The following is a 21190-nucleotide window of genomic DNA, read 5'->3' on the forward strand; positions in this document are numbered from 1 at the left end:
AAGCTAAGAGGGTATAAAATGACAGTTCAGAAATAAACTAACCAAATCAACCTCAAAAAAATATATCCTGATAGAGGGTCAAAAGACCCTGATTACAAAAACTGAGATTAGCATCCCTTCTTCAATTGTGAATGTGGCCATTGACCGTCGGGCCAGAAGGTGGGAGTGTGAATAGTCCATGTTGGGGGTGGGCATCTATGATACCTACAACTCGTCAGTTTAGTTTTGAAGCATACATGAAGTGTTTTTGGAGAGATGTGACCTTTTGCCAAATGTACATAGAGTTTGCAAAACATACAATCTGTTTCAAGAAATGTGCAAAGGTTTTTCTAAAAGAAATTAGTAATGTTTTTCTTTGAAATAAAGCTAAGAGGGTATAAAATGACAGTTCAGAAATAAACTAACCAAATCAACCTCAAAAAAATAAAAGGGTCTTTCGACCCTGGACAATCTCAGGGTCAAAAGACCCTGATTACAAAAACTGAGATTAGCATCCCTTCTTCAATTGTGAATGTGGTCGTTGACCGTCAGGCCAGAAGGTAGGGATGTGAATAGTCCATGTTGGGGGTGGGTATCTATGATACCTACAACTAGTCAGTTTAGTTTTAGTTTTGAAGCATACATGAAGTGTTTTTGGAGAGATGTGACCTTTTGCCAAATGTACATAGAGTTTGCAAAACATACAATCTGTTTCAAGAAATGTGCAAAGGTTTTTCTAAAAGAGATTAGTAATGTTTTTCTTTGAAATAAAGCTAAGAGGGTATAAAATGACAGTTCAGAAATAAACTAACCAAATCAACCTCAAAAAAATATATCCTGATAGAGGGTCAAAAGACCCTGATTACAAAAACTGAGATTAGCATCCCTTCTTCAATTGTGAATGTGGCCATTGACCGTCGGGCCAGAAGGTGGGAGTGTGAATAGTCCATGTTGGGGGTGGGCATCTATGATACCTACAACTCGTCAGTTTAGTTTTGAAGCATACATGAAGTGTTTTTGGAGAGATGTGACCTTTTGCCAAATGTACATAGAGTTTGCAAAACATACAATCTGTTTCAAGAAATGTGCAAAGGTTTTTCTAAAAGAAATTAGTAATGTTTTTCTTTGAAATAAAGCTAAGAGGGTATAAAATGACAGTTCAGAAATAAACTAACCAAATCAACCTCAAAAAAATAAAAGGGTCTTTCGACCCTGGACAATCTCAGGGTCAAAAGACCCTGATTACAAAAACTGAGATTAGCATCCCTTCTTCAATTGTGAATGTGGTCGTTGACCGTCAGGCCAGAAGGTAGGGATGTGAATAGTCCATGTTGGGGGTGGGTATCTATGATACCTACAACTAGTCAGTTTAGTTTTAGTTTTGAAGCATACATGAAGTGTTTTTGGAGAGATGTGACCTTTTGCCAAATGTACATAGAGTTTGCAAAACATACAATCTGTTTCAAGAAATGTGCAAAGGTTTTTCTAAAAGAAATTAGTAATGTTTTTCTTTGAAATAAAGCTAAGAGGGTATAAAATGACAGTTCAGAAATAAACTAACCAAATGAACCTCAAAAAAACATGAAAAAAGTGTAAGCAAAAGAGATCTGGGTCTCAGGAGGTTATAATGAATTCACTGTGCTTTGGTGCGCCAGTAATGGCTTTATTTACAGAACAATAAATGAAACCAGATTATAGGATGCAGGCTAAAGTTCTTCAGGTCAAATGTAAAACGACCCTTATCTGGTCATTACCGGGGTAATTACCGACCTCCCCCCTGAAAGTCCTGATAGAGGGTCAAAAGACCCTGATTACAAAAACTGAGATTAGCATCCCTTCTTCAATTGTGAATGTGGCCATTGACCGTCGGGCCAGAAGGTGGGAGTGGAAAATGCTGTGGAGTATAAATAGGGGACTGCTTCACTGTAGTCCACATCACTGTAGTCCACATCACTGTAGTCCACAAGAAACAAAATGCAGAAGAGGCTCTCCACTCAGCAGGCATTGGAACTGATTCAGAGCAGTGCCAGCCCTTGGGATTCAGATGGAGAAGACATCAACCTTCAACTGGATTCGGACTCTGAGCTGTCTTCAGGTTAGATTTCTCAACCTACCTAATATATTTTCCTGACTATTTCTTATTTAGAACAAAACAAAAAGTTAATTTGAAATTGTTTATCTTGCAGATGAGGAGACTCTCCCTCCACCTCCACCACAAAAGAGAGCTCGTTTGGGGAGTGAGCCGTCAGAGACAGCGAAAGATGGCACAGTGTGGCGTGAACAGCAAGTGGGGACACATCTCCATGTCACTCCTATAGAGCCATACGCCACAGATGGAGAGCCAAGCGCTAAGGCCAGACGAAGTATCCGGAGTCGCCTTCAGAGCTTCCTCTGTTTCATCACCATTGGCATGCTTCGTAGCATTCAAGAATGGACTACTCAACATGCACGTCACACGGAGCAGCAGGATTGGTTCATGGGTCTCCCGGAACTAATGGCATTTATTTCCGTCGTCATCTTGCGGGGGGTGAACAAAGTACCATCACTAGGTGACAGCTGGTCAGCAAACCTGGGAAACCCAAGGATCATTGCAACTATGGCCCGAAGCCGCTTCAAAAACATCATGCGACACCTACGTTTTGATGACATGCTTACACGCAGAGAGCGAGCGGAGACCGATAAGTTTGCTGCAATCTCCGATGTTTGGGGATCGTTTGTCACCAACTGCATCGCATCCTTCAACCCTGGTCGACACATCACTATTGATGAACAGCTTTATCCATCAAAGACTCGCTGCTGTTTCCTGCAATACATAGCAACAAAACCGGACAAGTTTGGCATCAAGTTTTGGGTGGCTTGCGACTTGAAGTCAAAGTATATCTGCAATGTCTTCCCATATCTCGGCAAGGACCCCAGTCGTCCCAGCGGGGAGAGACTGTCCGAGTCTGTAGTGATGAGGCTGATGGAACCGTTCATGGACAAGGGCAGAACTGTAACCATGGACAATTTCTTCACATCACTGTCACTTGCACAACGACTGCTTAGCCGGAAAACCACTATCCTCGGCACAGTCAACAAGAGACGCCGGGAAATTCCTCAATCCACTTCACAGACGGATCGCACTGCATTCACCACTCAGGTGTTTTCAACCACTGGTGCCACGCTGACGGTGTATGCGCCCAAAAGGAAGAAGGCCGTTTACATTCTCAGCAGCATGCACAGCGTGGTTGAGACTGAGGATACCACCAAAAGGAAGCCAAACACGGTCACGGATTACAACAAAACCAAGTGTGGTGTGGATGTGATGGACCAAATGGTGCGGGAGTACAGCGTGCGTGCAGGAACACGGAGATGGCCAGTTGCGGTGTTCTACAATATGATTGACATGGCAGCACTGAATGCACATGTGCTGTATCAGGCATGCTTTGGGGTGAAGGAGAGACGGGTAGACTTCCTTGTTGAACTTGCTAAAGAGTTGGGTAACTTTCATGTGAATGAGAAGAAGGCACACAAGGAAAAACTGCTTCGGGAACAACCTTCCACACCCAGCCCAGGCAAAAGGGCGAAGTGTCAGGTCAACCATCGATGCAAGACCAATAATGCGACTGTGAGATGCGTTGACTGCTACAGGTACACATGTGGCAAATGCACCAGGGTCATACCCTGGCAGTGCCAGGTATGTTCTGACAGTGCAGACGGACTGTGAGTGCTGAAATGCCAGTCACACAAGGACATGCCACTCAGCCCCCCATGTGCCTAGTGTAAATATGTGTGGAATTGTTTTATTTCTTGTATTTTTTGTGTCGTTTTTAATGACAAGAATAAAACGCATTTAACCAAATAACAGTTGTTCTTTTGTATATTTTTCATGCTAGAATTTCAGTCCTCTTGACTTAGACACAAATACTTCTGGTCATTGCTCACAGCTGTACCTGGCTGTAAAATGTCTAATTCTCCATTTAAAATATTATAATGAATTCATTGAGCTTGGGTGCGCCAGTAATGGCCTTATTTACAAAACAAAAGCGCCTGTTGAAAACAGCTAATAGGATGATAGCTTAAATCCTTCAGGCCAGTTGGACTATCTCCAGACTGAATAGGTATATGTCACAATGGACAACCTTCAGCCAATTGTACAACTGTGATATGCGTTGAGGCCATTACCAAGGTACTTAATGTTGTAGCGCAGGGGTGTCCAAACTTTTTGCAAAGAGGGCCAGATTTGATCAAGTGAAGATGCCCGGGGGCCAATAGTTTGTTCAGACATTTTTTAACTACAAAAGTTTCATGCAAATACACTCTGTTATAAAACAATTTTCATTGTCACAATTATCTTTATCTTTCAAATGACAAAAAAAACAAATATAAGCCACTCAGGCAGATGAGAACAACTCTAAAAACACAAATTCTGCTTTTCTTTCATATCTGGAGAGTCAGATAACATTGAACAAACTGTATGAAATACCTTAAATTTACATGAGTTTAAAAATATCTTTGCCTCAAGAACATTTTAAACAGGAGTTATAAGTAATGCAAAGTTGTCTGTTATTATTAAATCTTAAAACAAGTTAATTTTGCTCTTGTCATTTACAATATCTTTCAGAAAGTAATAGTTTGTGTCACATCTACAGGTTCATAACATCAACAGTAATAACCAAATCTTACTTAAGAGTTTAATAAAAATAAGGGCCATAAATCCAATGCATAAATGTTCTTTTGGCTTTTCACTGTTGATAGTGACAGATGTTATCGTTCAAAATACTCAATTTCATGTCCTCAGCTCTCCGTGCCACACTGTTACGTGCCAGGCAAACATTCGCAAATTCTTGCTTCTTCTCAGGGCAAAATGTTCTCCACCATTTTCATAACACAGTCTTTGATAAAAGTATCTTCAGTAAAAGGTTTGCCATGTTTAGCTATTAACATGGCCACTTCGTAGCTTGCTTTGGTGGTATTTTCTTTTGACTCAGGCCTGCGTGAAGAATCGCTGTTGTGATGCCAGTGCAGGTTGGAGCTGCTTCACTTTTTCAGCACGGTCACTTCCTGTTAGCTTGTTGTATGCGTTAGCATGTTTAGTCTGCTAGTGTCTCTTTACGTTGAACAAGGCAACCGTCTCACAAATTAGACAAGCACAATTGCCTTGATTTTCAGTGAAGAAGTATTGTAATTCCCATCTCTCTTGAAAGCGGCGGCCCTCACTGTTAACTTGTTTTCTTTGCAGTGGCCATGGCAGAAATGAGTGGAGAGGGGTTCGCTGCACGAAGGCAGACTGATAGTATTAAAGTGGTGCTGCCACCATTTGGTGAAAGGAGGAATTACAGTTTCAAGTTTTATGATTTATTTATTCTGTTTGACAGTGCAGGCGGGCCATAAATAATACATTATAAGACCGAAGCTGCGGGCCATATGAAATCTGACCGCGGGCCATGATTGGCCCCCGGGCCGGACTTTGGACATGCCTGTTGTAGCGTCTCTGAAGTTTGTAATTGTGCTATGTTACTGTTGTGTTCTTGAATTTGTTGAAGTGGTTTGCCCCTCAGGGCCACCGTAGCTCCAGGGTCTGGGGGACAGAGGCATAGAGGCAGATCCACACCTTCAACACATCTGATGGGAGCTAGAGAAACCATCAGAGTTCGGAACGTGTCAGATTAATTGCCATATTGCCCCAGTGGATTATATAGTAGGTTGCCCTTGTCATTGGTTGCTAAAAACTTTACAAGACCGACTGATTTTAGTGACATAATGGGTGTAAAGTATTGAATAAAAATGTTGTGCTACATGACTGGCTTTATTTTTACTATTACATTTAACTTTATGACACACAAAATGACAAGTGGATCATCCATCTTGTCTCCAAGTGTATTCTGGGTAAAGCTTGTCACCAGCCGTCCACCAACGTCATCATCAGTCACTTGGCAACAGATGGCAAACTATCTGGAGCATTTTTACAGACTAAGTTAACATGACTGGAGCTCCATGGAGTGAAAAGGATGGAAAAAAAGAGAGCAAGGAAAAGCCAAAAACTGGACGCATATTTTGTCTTGGAGATGAACCGGATTTTTTGTTGGCAGCGATTCAGACCCACCAAAACTGGCAGCCCAGCGAAGGAGCCGGACTAGTTACAGGCAGCAACTCTGACATTATTCACAGCTTGTGAGTTAACTGTAGACTGATTGTAAACTGTGTCAGCCCAGCCGCCTAGTTTACATCCCCTTTTCTCTCTGTCGGTGGTACAGCGGTGCCACTGAAAAAAATGAACTTAGGGGGTTATTACATTAACAAAAGAATATCATGTACTTTTAACTAAATAATTTCATGTTTCAAACAAAAACATGATACAATCATGTTGGATAAACAAGAAATTCAACAACTTAACGTTTATGAAATTGAACCATGTTGAGATAACATGATTCATTATAGTCAGACTGATCCTGTGCTGAAGAAGATGAGTGAGATCACGGGATATCACGCGAGACAATCTTTTCTTCTCTCAATTTGAATAAAATGTATTCAAGTTGAGATAACCTGATTCAATTTAGTCAGATTGATCTCCCTCCAAAGAGGGTCTAGCGAGATCAGGAGATCACGCGAGATGCTAGCGAGATTATGGAAGATCACAGGACATAACTGTTTTGCACCTGGGAAAACTTCAAGGCGGTTTTAGTTACACATTAAACTATAGATATTTGTTTTTCTCTGCAGGGCACTATTGGCAACTAAGAACTGCACTGTAACAAATGGCTGTAAAAACTACAGCATGAAAATACAGTAAGGTGGCTGGGTTTTGAAAATACAGTTCTGTTGTACCTTTTCTAATTGTTGAGTTTTCTTTCTACCCTTTCACCCAGTCCTGTCTTAAAACACTTAATGTAATGTAACTTAAAAAAATGTCTTTGAATTAACGTAATTAAATCATCGGAAGGATCATGTTTGTTGAGCTAACTTAATTTTCATGAGTTGGATCAACTTAAGTAATGTGAAGGTACCACTGTAACATAAATTGGTTTCTCGGGCCTGCTGTGGTGGCGCAGGGGGTTAGCACGCCTTAGTCCTCGATGCGGACGTCGCTGGTTCGACTCCCGGTCCCGGTGACCTTTGCCGCATGTCCTCCGCCCTCTTTCCTGTCTGCCTACTGTCGCAATAAAATACGAGGCACTAGCGCCGCAAAAACTCTTCGGGGAAAAAAGTTGGTTTCAACAATAAACGTAGCTTCAGCAGTTGCTAGCTGCTTCAGGCTCTGAGTTGAAATTGATAAAGTGTCAAAATAATCCGATTGCTATCCGCGGTTCTAAACTGCTTTGAATTTGTGTCGTTTCATCATCAGTGACCAGCAGCCTGATGTTTCTGTTCTCTTGGTTTGTTGTACTTCGTGTCTGATTGATGGATTTCAGAATGACAGTCTGTGGTGGTGAAACTTGTAAGCTCTGCTGTTGCAGGCATGTCTATGTTTTAAAGTTATATTATCATGAGCTTTATTATTTGGGTATAAAGGACCCGGTCATTAGCCCCGCCCCCCGGCCCAACTCTGACTTGTTCCGCTTGTGGACAGCTCACCTGGTTTGTAGTTTTTATTTTCAGAGCAGAAGAACCAGGAAGTAGAAGGTCTGCAGTGAAACAGACTACAAGTGGCTTATGTGATCTGAAAAAAACTAATATTCTGACTGAATCAAACACATTTTAATATTTTATTTTGAAAGGAAGCAGCAGGAAAGTGTTGTATATAAACCTAATGGTGGAGAGCTCTCTTACAAAAGTCTCATTCAGAAATCCAGGATGAGAGATAAACCCAAGCTTGACACATTAGTTCATTCTAGCTTCATCCGTTTCACAAAAACCAAACCAAACTAAGGAGGTGCGACTATGTTGAGCCAGGCCTAAATAAATCAGATGAATATGTGTTAATAAATGTCTTAAAGAAACCATGAGTTGCTCACAGGCTCACTGATGCTACGCTAGATAAATTCCATTAGTGGAAGTCAATATTATAATGTGCGGATCTGATAGTGTTTATTTTTTTCTCTTTCTCTCAGTGAAGGCGGATGCTTTTATTCTCCTATTACCTTCCTCATCTGCTCTGTGTTCTGCTCTGTGTATTGTACTATCACTTTTGGATCCTCTCTTTCTTTGCATGTCTTCTGAATTGTAAACTATGGATCTGGGTTTGATGAGGAGAATGAGCAAAGGAGAGCCTTCCTGCCCCAACAGGACATTTGCATCTGGATACTTGATGAATTCCTGGGGGAAGTGAAAGACCCTGCATCTGTCAAATATTGTTGGTTGAGGATTTTTAAGATGTATATATAATTCAATTTTTGATGACAAGATTCCTGCTGTTTGGACTTGGCTGTTATCTGGTGTATCATGAAATTCAGAAAACATTGGCAGCTGTTCTGCCCATTGAGAGGCTGCCTGTCTCATACAAGGAACTGTCTTGCTGTGAACACTCAGACTCAGATCCTGTGTGAGCAGAACCACAAACAAGAAGAGATTCTTGCTGAGAGAAACAGTTCAGTTGCAGTTCCTGAAATCTAAGGAACAAACATTGGAGAATTTACAAGCTCGGCTCGGCAGGACTGATCATGAGTTTGGCTGTCTGGAGTTGGCATTGAGGTTTATCAGTGAGAACAATTATTGTCATCTGAATCTGAATGTTAAAAATAATAATAGTACATGACTGAATATCAAAATGAATTTGCAGCATTTTATTTCAGGGAGGGAAAAAGACAAGACATTCAGACAAGAAGGTGTAATTACTGACAAACACACTGGATTCTGATGGGTTTGGGCCACCAGGCTGAACTAAGAGCAGCAGGTTACTGGCAGAGGATTAATTACCATGTAACATATGTGCTGTTGGTTTTGTGAAACCAAATCAAGGTTTAATTAAGTCAGGATATCTGATAAATCATGGTTTAATCTTCTATCCTTTTTTGGGAAACATCACTCAAAGTTTGAATCCAGCAAATAGAAATATGAAATAGTTTGTTCAGAGAAAAACCAAAGAAACATCAGCTGTTCATGTTGTTTGATTGCAGTTCATCAATAATCTAATAATCCTGAAGATTAACATTTAAAAGGAAGAGATGAAACTTTGACTAGAAATCAGAAGTGGATGTTTTCTAAAAACATCAGAGAGCAAAAACAAACAAGAAAGTTCCTGAGGTCAAAGTTCAAGAAGGAAAAAAAAGAAGAAAACTTACAGTTTGTTCAAATGATCCAAAGAGTTGATGAAGAAAATATGAACAACAAAATGACTCTAAACTGAAAGTAAATGTGAGGGATGTGGTGGGACTGATGACATCACAACTCACATGATTTTTAGTTTCTTCTTTCAGAGCAGCAGAAAGTCTGCAGTGAAATTAGAGGCAGGTTGATAAAACCTTCATGAGGAAGGAGAGAAGTTCTGATGAAAATGTTTCATGATGGAATCATGAGGAGAAAAGAGTCCAGAGAAAAGAACAGCTGATTCCTGCTGCAGTAACTGGTCTGACTATAAATACAAACAGGAAATAATAATATATAATAATATATATTTTTATATAATTATTCTCTTTCTTATTTCTGAATCATGAGGCTTTTCACATTCCTGGGTAAAAGTTACTCAAGACATCAAAATGTACAAATAATATGAATTCTGATTGACTAGAAGTTACCTGTGGAAAACCACAAGGGTCAGAACTGGGTCCTAAACTTTTCTTACTTTACATAAATGATTTATGCAATGAATCTAATTTGTTAACATTTACTTTATTTGCTGATACATTATTTTGATCTGGTCAGTTTGGAGCAGCAACAGTTTAAAGGAAGGAGAATTACAAATATTAATGATGTGACAAAAATAGATTAACACTAAATTATGGAAACATTTGTAATATTTAGTAACAAGAAAATAAAAAAATGAAAGTGCATACTTTAAAATGTTATGATTTAGTAGAGATCAGAACAACATTGATTATTTACAAAGTCTATAATAAACTCCTTTCATGGTGTAAAGAAACATTGTTAGAAATGAAAGAAACAAACTATAAACTAATAGAAAATGATTTATTTAGGATGAATATTAAAAACAATTGTAGGTAATTTAGAGGGATTTCTAGTTTGCAATAATTTAGTGAGGAGATAAAAGTGTTTTTCTCTCTTTAAAATATTTGCTAAACAAATAAAATAAGGTTTATGATGTTTTTTTGTGAGTTTGTCTACAAACTTAGCTGGAAATCCTTGAAGATGTTTTATAAAAATATACAGGAAATATTTTGCTGCTTTGATTTTGATGATGATTTATGTAGAACAGAGTGAAAGTTTTATATGTTTGTTTTTCTATCTAAACTTTTTTCAGTTTAAACTTTGTATTCTTGCCATTGACAGTAATTTAAACTTTGTTTAATTATTTCTATTCTTGTCTTGTTTTTCCAGCTTTGTGTTTTTTCTTGGTTTTGTGTTTGTTGGTTTTCAGCTTTTTTCCTTTAATGAATAAAATCATCATTTGAAAACTGTTTATTGAATTTAATCAGTTTTTCTTCATCAAATATTAAAATCAGTTTGATGATCTGAAACATTTCAGGTGGACAAAAAGGCAAAACAGAAGAAATCTGTAAAGGAGCAAATACTTTTCACAGCACTTTATGTTTCAGGTCCAAAGAAATCAAGCGGTCCAGTCTGGATTTAGAAGCAGAATGTTCTGTTTAAGGTGTGACTGGAGTCCAGTTGTTCTGGGTTTCTGGATGAGTTCAGAACCTTCTGGATCAACCAAACCAGATGCTCAGATCTTCTCATCTGGAACATCTGGGAGAGCTTCTGACTAAAACTACAGACATCAGGTTCAATGAGGATCTGAGATCTGAGAACGTTTCTATGAAGCATTTTAATCCTCTTGTCTCTGTTAGGTGGACAGTGGAGAAAAAGAAGCAGAAAAAAGCAGAACTAAGAACTGGGACATGATGGAAACCAGAACTTTCTGACCTCAGATCTGGAAAACAAACTTTAACTGAGACGTTACTGAAGCTTGATGTTCAGTTGATCCAAATCTAAAGCTGGTCTGCAGGGACGACTTTAGGGTTTGTTTGTTTCTGCTCACCTGGAGCACCAGCCGGGTGGAGTCAGTCTGAGTTCCTTCATCATCTAAAGAGAGCTGGAGAACATTGAAGATCCTCCTGGAAAAAATGTGAGCTTTGGAAAGAAATGAGCAGGAAGAGAAAGAAAAATGGATCTTCATCACTTCTGAAGTGGACGACATCAGAGTTGGATTCAGTGGAGTCACATGAAGAACAGAACACTGAGGCTAGAATAATAAACATCATGCTAAATATTAGCTGCAGCTCCGTCAGAAGAAGCTTCAGGTTGAATCTAAAGGAGGCTGAAGATCTCAAAGTGGATGAGAGGAAACCTGATGAGCTCTACAGTCCACTAGATCCAGATCAGAACCCTGGAGAACATCTACGCTGGAAGCAGAGCCACAAGCTAGAAAAATATCCAGGTTTCTATCCAACCTGAACACAGGAAGTCCTTTCTTCTTCTGCTGCAGCTGAGAAGGTCCTGCTGCAGAACTGAAGCCACACAGTTCCTCCACAGCAGAACAGAGGAGGTTCTGGAGGAGACCAGGGTCCACATCTGGACTCAGAGTTCTCCTGAGCTTCAGCAGAGCTGCTGGCTTTGGTTCTGATCCGCCTCTGTTCTGGTGTCTGATCTTCAGAGACCATCTGAACCGACCCATCAGAACTCAGTTGAGGTGGTGGAGGATGAGGATGGGGCGCGGCGAGGAGGAGGAGGAGGAAGAGGAAGAGTGCCGTAATCCATCTCTCTGCTGTGGAGAACCTGTTTGTCACTGATTTCACCTTCTTGCCTGTTTGGCTCTTTTTTTCAGCCAGCATTAAAATGCCGCTAATTCATTTTGGTATTCAGTCAGCACTATTATTATTTCAACATTATGATGGTCCCAAACCTATCAGTTCTTCTACTATTCTGGCTGAATACAACTTCCTTGTTCTGAGGACATTGAGTCTGTGAAAAGCATTAAGACAGACAGACAAATATGAGAAACTTTTGTGAGGAGATTCAGAGTGCAGTGGAAGAAGGAGAACAAAACAGAGACAATGTGATTGATGAATGGTGGATTCTTGCTCCTGAATCTGAAGCTGTAAGATTACAGTGTGATGAGAATCTGAGAGATATTCTGATGAGGACAAAGAACAGGATATTGCCCCCGACTACAGTCATCAGTCTGATGCTGGAACAGAAGTCAGAGTCATCAGGGAACAGCCTTCTATTGATCCAGCTGTGTTACGCACAATTGATCAGAACCAGAACCAGAACCAGGCCTGTGTGTTCTGTGCAGTAAGTGACTGGTGTATTCAGTGTTTCTGTGCTTTGAACCCTCATCCATTTTACTTCTATGTCAACGGTGGAGCAGGAAGTGGAAAATCCCACCTGATTAAATGTATTGACTCTGAAGCAAGCACTGCTCTGGATCATCAGATCCATCAGTAGCCTCTTCTACTGATGGAGAGGAGGCTGACATATCAAATCAAACTGTCATGTTGACTTCATTTACAGGAACAGCAGCTTTTTCTATCAATGGCTGTTTGTTACATTCACTGCTCAAACTACCCAGGAGTCTAAAACCTCCCATTCAAGGACTTGATACTCAACTAGATGAAGTCAGATTTGAGCTTTTAAATGCTGAAATTATTGCTACTGATGATATTTCAGTGCTTTCAAAACCTCTTTCTGCTGATGTGGATGCAAGACTGAAAGAAAAGGAAATCACTGAGATTTTGGAGGAACGTCTGTTTCAGGGTCGTTGACGTATCAGGATTTCCATCAGGGGGAATTAAATATTTAAAAATATGTTTATCCATTGCAATTATTAGAACATTTGAAATGTTGTGCACACAGAAATTATAATTAAAAATTAAAATGAGACGTTTTCAGAGGTTTTTTATCAATATGATTCGGCTGTGGTCTTAAAAAATGTCATGTGGTGCGACCGTGATTTATCTTAAAATAAAGTATTTTCCATGAATTATTAAACATTTTTTCATAAGTTTAATTTTACTGAAGGTGTTTAAAAACAAAGTTTTTAATTTTCTTTGTATTTTTCTGACAATTATGACAGTTTTTCCCCAAAAATGAACCAGTTCCATTTATAATTGTCTTATATTTTTCTTCACCATTTCATCAAACTGTGTTAAAAATAAATAAACTCCAGTCACTTGAGGAAACTGTATTAGTGATTAATATTTCTGCTCCAGAAATTAGATATTCCATTTTTAGTTCAATACATTTACTTTTTAATTGGTCACCAAATGATTTATAGAATAAATGTCGGCCAGTAAACGGGTCAAAATCCTTTAAAAAATAAAAATAGTATTACATCCAGTAACAGTACATTACAAAAAACACAAATTAAACACACCAATTTAATTCACATCAAAATTAATGCAGTAATCAACTTTGTAACAAACATTTCAAACAGATCCTCATAAAATCAGAATGTTCAGTAGATTGATTTTATTTTCTGAACTTTTTAAAGTTTTATTTTAAAAACTTAATAAAAACAGAAATGTTCAATCTCCCAAATGTAAGAACAATAATGACAATAGAATAATTCAGTTGAATTGAATTATTTTAAGCAGAACCAAGTATGATAAATAATGTAATCATTCACAAGTTCCCCAAATGTGAGCTTCTTTCAAAACGGAAAAGATTTCAATGAACTTCTAAACCATCATATTACTCCTGGGTAGAGACGCTCCCATCAGGGTTTTTCCTGCCGGTTCTGATCACCATGAGGTCCGATCACTGCCGATCACAGATACCGATCACATGGATTGGCTGTTAATCAATCAATCAATCAATCAATCAATCAATCAATCAATCAATCAATCAATCAATCAATCAATCAATCAATCAAATTTTATTTGTATAGCACATTTCAGCAGCAAGGCATTTCAAAGTGCTTTACATCATTACAAACACAGAATCACAATGCAATATAGAATCAATCATTAAGTCAAGTTACATCAATAAATTTGTAATTGATTACATTTCAAATACAATCCTAAACAGGTGGGTTGTTAGTCGAGATTTAAAAGAAGTCAGTGTTTCAGCTGTTTTACAGTTTTCTGGAAGTTTGTTCCAAATTTGTGGTGCATAGATGCTGAAAGCTGCTTCTCTTCATTTGGTTCTGGTTCTGGGGATGCAGAGCAGAACCAGAACCAGAAGACCTGAGAGGTCTGGAAGGTTGATACAACAACAGCAGATCTTTAATGTATTGTGGTGCTAAGCCGTTCAGTGATTTGTAAACTAACAACAGTATTTTAAAGTCTATTCTTTGAGCTACAGGGAGCCAGTGGAGGGACTTTAAAACTGGTGTTATGTGCTCTATCTTCCTGGTTTTAGTGAGAACGCGAGCAGCAGCATTCTGGATCAGCTGCAGCTGTTTGATTGATTTGTTGGACAGACCTGTGAAGACGCTGTTGCAATAATCAATACGACTGAAGATGAATGCATGGATGAGTTTCTCTAGATCTGGCTGAGACATTAGTCCTTTAATCCTGGAAATATTCTTCAGGTGATAGAAGGCCGACTTTGTAACTGTCTTTATGTGGCTCTGGAGGTTCAGGTCAGAGTCCATCACTACTCCCAGGTTTCGGGCCTGATCGCTGGTTTTCAGTTGTAATAACTGAAGCTGTGCATTGACGTTAGATCTATAACTCTAGATCAGCGTTTCCCAATTCCGGTCCTCAGGCCTCCCTGCTCTAAAACATCTGCATGTTTTAGATGTGCCTCTATTCCAGAGCAGCTGATTCAAATGATTGCATGACCATCAAGTGCTGCAGAAACCTGTTGATCACCCATATATTCAATCCAGGTGTGTAGCAGAAGGGAAACATCTAAAACATGCAGGGCAGGGAGGCCTGAGGACCGGAATTGGGAAATGCTGCTCTAGATCGTTCCTCTTTAGGTCCGAAAATAATAACTTCAGTTTTGTTTCTGTTCAGCTGGAAAAAAGTTTTGGCACATCCACACATTTATCTGTTCTAAGCATCTGTTCAGTGATTGGATGGGGTCAAAGGTCACCTGCTGACATCGTAATGTAGAGCTGTGTGTCATCTGCATAGTTATGGTAGCTAATATTATTTCCTGTTATAACCTGAGCTAGTGGGAGCATATAAATATTGAATAAAAGGGGCCCTAGGATTGAACCTTGGGGTATCCCACATGTGACCTTTGACCTCTTTGATGAAAAGTTTTCAATTGAAACAAAGAAATCCCTGTTCTTTATGTAGGATTCACACCAGGTAAGTACTGGACCGGAGAGTCCGACCCAACTCTCCAGTCGATTCAGTAATATGTCATGGTCAACAGTGTCAAAAGCTGCACTGAGGTCCAACAGAACCAGCACTGTGGTTCTGCCACAGTCCGTATTTATATGGATGTCTTTGAACACTTTTACGAGGGCGGTCTCTGTGCTGTGGTAACCATGGAAACCAGACTGGAAGGAGTCAAAGCGGTTGGTTATAGTTAGGAAGCTAGTTAATTGTTTACACACAGCTTTTTCAATAACTTTGCTGATGAATGGGAGGTCAAAGGTTGGCCTGTAATTCTGCATTAGTGATTTGTCCAGATTGTTCTTTTTTATAAGTGGTTTGATTTTCAAAGCCTGGGGGAAAACGCCTGACGAGAGCGATGAGTTTACTATTTGGATCAGATCATTAGCAATAACAGGCAGGACTTTCTTAAAGAAATGTGTGTTTAAAACATCCAGACAGCAGGAACTGAACTTAGTTGACTTATAATTTCCTGTAGTGTTTTATAATTAAGTAGTTGAAACTGGGTCATTTTTCCTGTATTTGTTTTGTTTGGGTTCAGCATTGGTACTGACTTTATAGTGGATGTACAGATTAATCCTCTGATTTTTTAAATTTTCTCTGAAAAGAAGCTGGAAAACTGGTTGCAGGCGGCAATACATTGGAATTCAGGCGGTAACGTCACAGGAGGGTTTGTGATTCTGTCAACTGTTGCAAATAAAGCTCGAGCATTGTTAATGTTTTTGTTTATGACATCTGCAAAGAAAGCCTCTCTTGCATGCTTTAGTGTTAGATGATAGTTACGTAGTCTTTCTTTATAGATGTCACAATGAACGTGAAGTTGAGTTTTATGCCATTTTCGTTCTGCCCTACGGCAGAGTTGTCTTGCAGATCTATCTGTTTGTGCATTTCTCCATGGAGATTTCTTTTTACCAGACACAACCTTCATTTTAATTGGGGCAATGGAATCAATAATATCTGAAATTTTAGACTGAAAATCATTTACCAACTTATCTACATCATTACAGCTTAAGGGTGAGGAAGAAGAGTAGATTTGATTAAAAGTTTCTGCTGTGTTTTCAGTGAGAGAACGTTTTGTGATGGTTGCTGTTTGTCCAAGTGGGTTAAAAGATAAAGAACTTTCAAAGATAACAGTGAAGTGATCCGACAGGCGACATCAGTTACAGAGACATTGGAAATATTCACACCCTTACTGATAACCAGGTCCAGTGTGTGTCCTTGAGTGTGTGTTGCTTGTTTGACATGTTGTGTTAGACCAAAAGTCTCTAAAATATTAGCAAGTGTTTTTGCCCCTCTGTCTTGGGGGTTGTCAACATGAATGTTGAAATCACCAACAATTATTAAACAATCATAATCAATACATATAAGAGATAGAAGCTCATTCAAGTCAGTAAAGACATTTTCCACAAAGTTGGAGTTGTCATGAAGTGCGGGTGGTGAGAGTGGTGAGGCAGAATGCAGCGGACCCAGGAATGATGAATATGAGGATTTAATGATGAGAACCGGTCAAAACAACGGACAGCAGGCACACGGAAACACTGACGACACTGAAGCTAACATTGACGAGGACCCGACGAGGAACAAGGAACACAGGTGGAGTTAAATACACAGGAGGGTAATCACAGAGACAAGACACACCTGGGAACAATCAAGGGGAGGACAGGACAACGAAGAGACTTAAGGACACAGAAAACTCTAACTAAACACAGAAAAACACAGATCCTGACAGTACCCCCCCCTCAAGGGCGGCTACCAGACGCCCACAAAACAAAAACACAACAAGGGTGGGTGGAGGGGCGCTGGACGGCGGGCCAGAGTCCAAAATAACACAAAACAACCCACCGTTGTGGGCGGAAACACCGGGAGGGCCAAGAGTCCAAAAACAAACAAAAAACTACCTGGGCGGAGGCAAAGGAGGCGGGAACCACGGAGGCGGTCCGGCGGCCGTCCGCGGCGCTGGAGGCGGGAACCACAGAGGCGGTCCGGCGGCCGTCCGCGGCGCTGGAGGCAGGAACCACGGAGGCGGTCCGGCGGCCGTCCGCGGCGCTGGAGGCGGGAACCATGGAGGCGGTCCGGCGGCCGTCCGCGGCGCTGGAGGCGGGAACCACGGAGGCGGTCCGGCGGCCGTCCGCGGCGCTGGAGGCGGGAACCACGGAGGCGGGAACCACGGAGGTGGTCCGGCGGCCGTCCGCGGCGCTGGAGGCGGGAACCCCGGAGGCGGGACCCCAGGAGGCGGTCCAGCGGCCGTCCGCGGCCCTGGAGGTGGCGATGATGAGCCCCGGGGGCCGCCCACAGACGGCGATGACGAGCCCCCCGAGGTAGGGTCTCTGGCGGAGCACAGGGGGTCTTGGTCGGAGCACAAGGGGTCTCGGTCGGAACGCTGGGGGTCTGAGTCTCGGGTGGAACGCTGGGGGTCTCGGTCTCGGGTGGAACGCTGAAGGTCAGGGTCTCGGGTGGAACACTGGGGGTCTCGGTCTCGGGTGGAACGCAGAGGGTCTCGGTCGGAACGCAGAGGGTCTCGGTCTCGGGTGGAACGCAGAGAGTCTCTGGAGGAACGCAGGGAGTCAGAGTCGGAACGCAGGGAGTCAGAGTCGGAACGCAGGGAGTCTCGGAAGGAACGCTGGGGGTCTGGGTCTCGAAAGGAACACTGGGAGTCTCGGAAGGAACACTGGGAGTCTCGGTAGGAACACTGGGAGTCTCAGTCTCTGGTGCGCCGGCTGCTACGGCCTCGGGTGCGCCGGCTGGAACGCCGGCTGATTCGGCCTGGGGTGCGCCGGCTGGAACGCCGGCTGATTCGGCCTGGGGTGCGCCGGCTGGAACGCCGGCTGATTCGGCCTCGGGTGCGCCGGCTGGAGGTGAGCCGGAGCGGAGCCTCGGGGCCGGCTGCGGGGGCGAGCCGGAGCGGAGCCTGGGAACCGGTTGCGGGGGCGAGCCGCAGCGAAGCCTTGGAACTGGCTGCGGGGGCGAGCCGCAGCGAAGCCTGGGAACCGGCTGCGGGGGCGAGCCGGAACGAAGCCTCGGAACCGGCAGCGGAGGCGAGCCGGAGCGAAGCCTCGGAACCGGCAGCGGAGGTGACAGCTCCGGAAGGCGACGAGGGGCCGGGTCCACCGGCGGCTCACGTCGCTGTCTCCGGGCTGACCGTGGAGGTGGCGGCTCCGGAAAGCGACGAGGGGCCGGGTCTGCCGGCGGCTCACGTCGCTGTCTCCAAGCTGGCAGCGGAGGTAGCGGCTCCGGAAAGCGACGAGGGGCCGGGTCTGCCGGCGGCTCACGTCGCTGTCTCCGGGCAGACAGCGGGGGAGGTGTCTCCGGAAAGCGACGAGGGGCCGGCTCCACCGGCGGCTCAGGTCGCTGGCTTCCCGGACGGAGGTATCGACGGGGGCCATATCCGGGGGGTGCCAACACCAGTCTTGTCCCCCGGAATAGCTCCCGCTGCAGGTCGGCGAGGGCTTCAGTCAGCTCCCTCTCCTCCCTGCCGGATCTCCGCCTCGGTCCGCTCCGCCTTTTGGGAGGGAACCTCACTCCAGCTGCGTCCATTTTGCGCAGCCTCACCGTTCGGTCTGGTCGGGTCCTTCTGTCATGAAGTGCGGGTGGTGAGAGTGGTGAGGCAGAATGCAGCGGACCCAGGAATGATGAATATGAGGATTTAATGATGAGAACCGGTCAAAACAACGGACAGCAGGCACACGGAAACACTGACGACACTGAAGCTAACATTGACGAGGACCCGACGAGGAACAAGGAACACAGGTGGAGTTAAATACACAGGAGGGTAATCACAGAGACAAGACACACCTGGGAACAATCAAGGGGAGGACAGGACAACGAAGAGACTTAAGGACACAGAAAACTCTAACTAAACACAGAAAAACACAGATCCTGACAGGAGTTTTGTATAGAGTTACAGTCAAAGTTCGTTTGCGGCCTTTAACCTCAATTCCAAGATACTCAAAAGAGGTGAAGTGACCCAAAGAGATTTTACTACAATTTATGGTATTCTTAAATATTGAAGCCACGCCTCCTCCTTTTTTATGTTTTCTATTCTCACTGAAGAAATTGTAGTTGGGAGGCGCAGATTCAATTAGTACGATCGATTCATTATTATCATTCAACCATGTTCCTGTCAGAAACATAACATCGATATTATGCTCAGTGATGAAATCATTAATTAATAGAGCTTTAGCACAGAGAGATCTTGTATTTAAACGAGCTAGTTTAAGTGACTTGGAGGCCAAGAAATCTTCAGTCAGAGGTTCCTTTAGGCAGGGGATCAGTCTGAGGTTTGAATTAAAACAGTTGTATTTTATGTTTCTATTTTTTGAAAATTTTCTTGTAGTGATCCGGACAGGTAATGTCCTGTTCTGCAGTGCCGGGGGGCCAGACACATTCTGGAGTAAGATGGGTATAAAGATAAAGTCTGGATCCCGGCCTCAGACCTCAGAAACGCAGAGTGATGGATCCTCTGGGAAGTGAGAGTCAGGTGGCTTAAATTAAGTGAGGTCTCCTACTTGAGCGCTAAGGAGAGACGTCCCAAGTACAACCTGTTGATTCATTCCATCTGTAAATTTAAGAAACTCCGGTCCAGAAGACATTTCTCCATGTGTATCTTGTGAATCCTGAGAATTAGTGGGTGAGCAGAGAGGGAGGGGAGAAGGAGGAAGGAAACCAGTCGCTCTGTCTACAGTCGATGTTGTATCAGCTTGTTTTGGAACTGGTTGATCCTGATAAGCGGAGGGTTCCATCCTAGTCAGACATCCTTGAGCCTGTTCTTCTGTAGCGATGATCAAATTGCTGTCCTTGTTGATAAAATGAAAAAGATTTGCAGTGAGTAGCTTTATCCCATGTTTATTAAGATTGAATCCACCTCTTCCAAAAAGGTGAAAGTGCTGCCAATAGTTAATGTTTGGCATCAGGTAGAAATGCTACTATGTGATCTGGCAAAATGGAGCCATAAAATCACCTCATTTAGACAAAAATATGTCCAATACTTGCAGGCTCATGGCTAATTGTTCTGGTTCTGATGGCTTGTTTCTGACCCAGTAGAGTAATTCAGCAGAACACAGGGAGGAGGCAGAGGAACTCCATTTGTTCTCTCAGATTATCTCATGTTAGGACATAGAGAAAGTTACATTAAAACTTTTTTAAAGTTTCCTCCTCAGTACCGCGTAGCAATGGTCCAACAAAGAATTATTGTGATGATTAATCAGGTTAAAAATTGGCTCATTCTGAAGATTTTTAACCATTTACATCTTTTTTATACAGTTTTATACATTAAAAGATACAAAAATAAACAGATAATTAAATCACTTGTTAGAATATATTTACAAAGTTTTTCCATCTATTTTTAAACTTTCTAACTTCTTTTCTGCAGTTCCAGGGTGAGTCTTTCTTCATGACTCTTTAAGGAATGAGAAGCTCAGCTCAATGTTTTTATCCAACCTTGTTATTAATCAGTGAAATAAGTTGGAGGAGAGACGTTTGGTTCCTGTTGCAGCTCAGTGTTAATCTGGTTAATCTGAGAGATGAGCTCCAGTCTAACACTGCAGTGAGGATTAAAACCGGCCAGACAAGGTGAGGGACGGAGGAGAGGTCACCATCAGGAAGTTTGAACCTCTGCAACAAACTGCATTTTAATCACAACCAGCTGCTGATTTTACTGGGTTTTGCTTTTTCCACTTAAATCCTTTATTTTCCGGTTTGGGTTGAATCAGGTGTGGCCCACGTTGGCGCTGTGGCGGGTCATATCCATGTTGGTTTATTCACTAAAAACAGGTTTACTTTTTGTTATCAGATTTAAATGTAAAATATAGCAGAGATGCAGCGATCAGACCTTTTCTGTCCAACACTGATCTCCAGTTTTCATTCTGCTCTGATCTTCCAGTTCC

At 42.2% G+C, this 21190-nt stretch overlaps 1 protein-coding gene across 2 annotated transcripts; it reads left to right on the plus strand.

Moving 5' to 3' along the window:
* Positions 1-830: 830 nt before the first annotated feature.
* On the plus strand, positions 831-3820 carry LOC116724534 (piggyBac transposable element-derived protein 4-like). 2 transcript variants are annotated; one of them, XM_032570286.1, is made up of 4 exons: positions 831-908; positions 1858-1913; positions 1944-2074; positions 2166-3820. In XM_032570286.1, exons 3-4 carry the CDS (start codon positions 1954-1956, stop codon positions 3683-3685), a joined length of 1641 nt encoding a protein of 546 aa, XP_032426177.1. In that variant the 5' UTR covers positions 831-908; positions 1858-1913; positions 1944-1953; the 3' UTR covers positions 3686-3820. The 2 variants fall into 2 exon arrangements, with proteins under 2 accessions (XP_032426177.1, XP_032426176.1); XM_032570285.1 differs by lacking the exon at positions 831-908 and having other exon boundaries at positions 1684-1913.
* Positions 3821-21190: the final 17370 nt, after the last annotated feature.

The sequence above is a fragment of the Xiphophorus hellerii genome, chromosome 8 (genome assembly GCF_003331165.1).
Source record: "Xiphophorus hellerii strain 12219 chromosome 8, Xiphophorus_hellerii-4.1, whole genome shotgun sequence".
Lineage (NCBI taxonomy): Eukaryota > Metazoa > Chordata > Actinopteri > Cyprinodontiformes > Poeciliidae > Xiphophorus > Xiphophorus hellerii.

What these genes read in the sequence shown, in the direction of transcription:
- LOC116724534 (XM_032570286.1), top strand. Translation starts at nt 1,954, where the DNA reads ATGCAGAAGAGGCTCTCCACTCAGCAGGCATTGGAACTGATTCAGAGC. An exon ending in GGACTCTGAGCTGTCTTCAG is followed by an intron (nt 2,075 to 2,165) that starts GTTAGATTTCTC and finishes TTTATCTTGCAG; the next exon opens with ATGAGGAGACTCTCCCTCCA.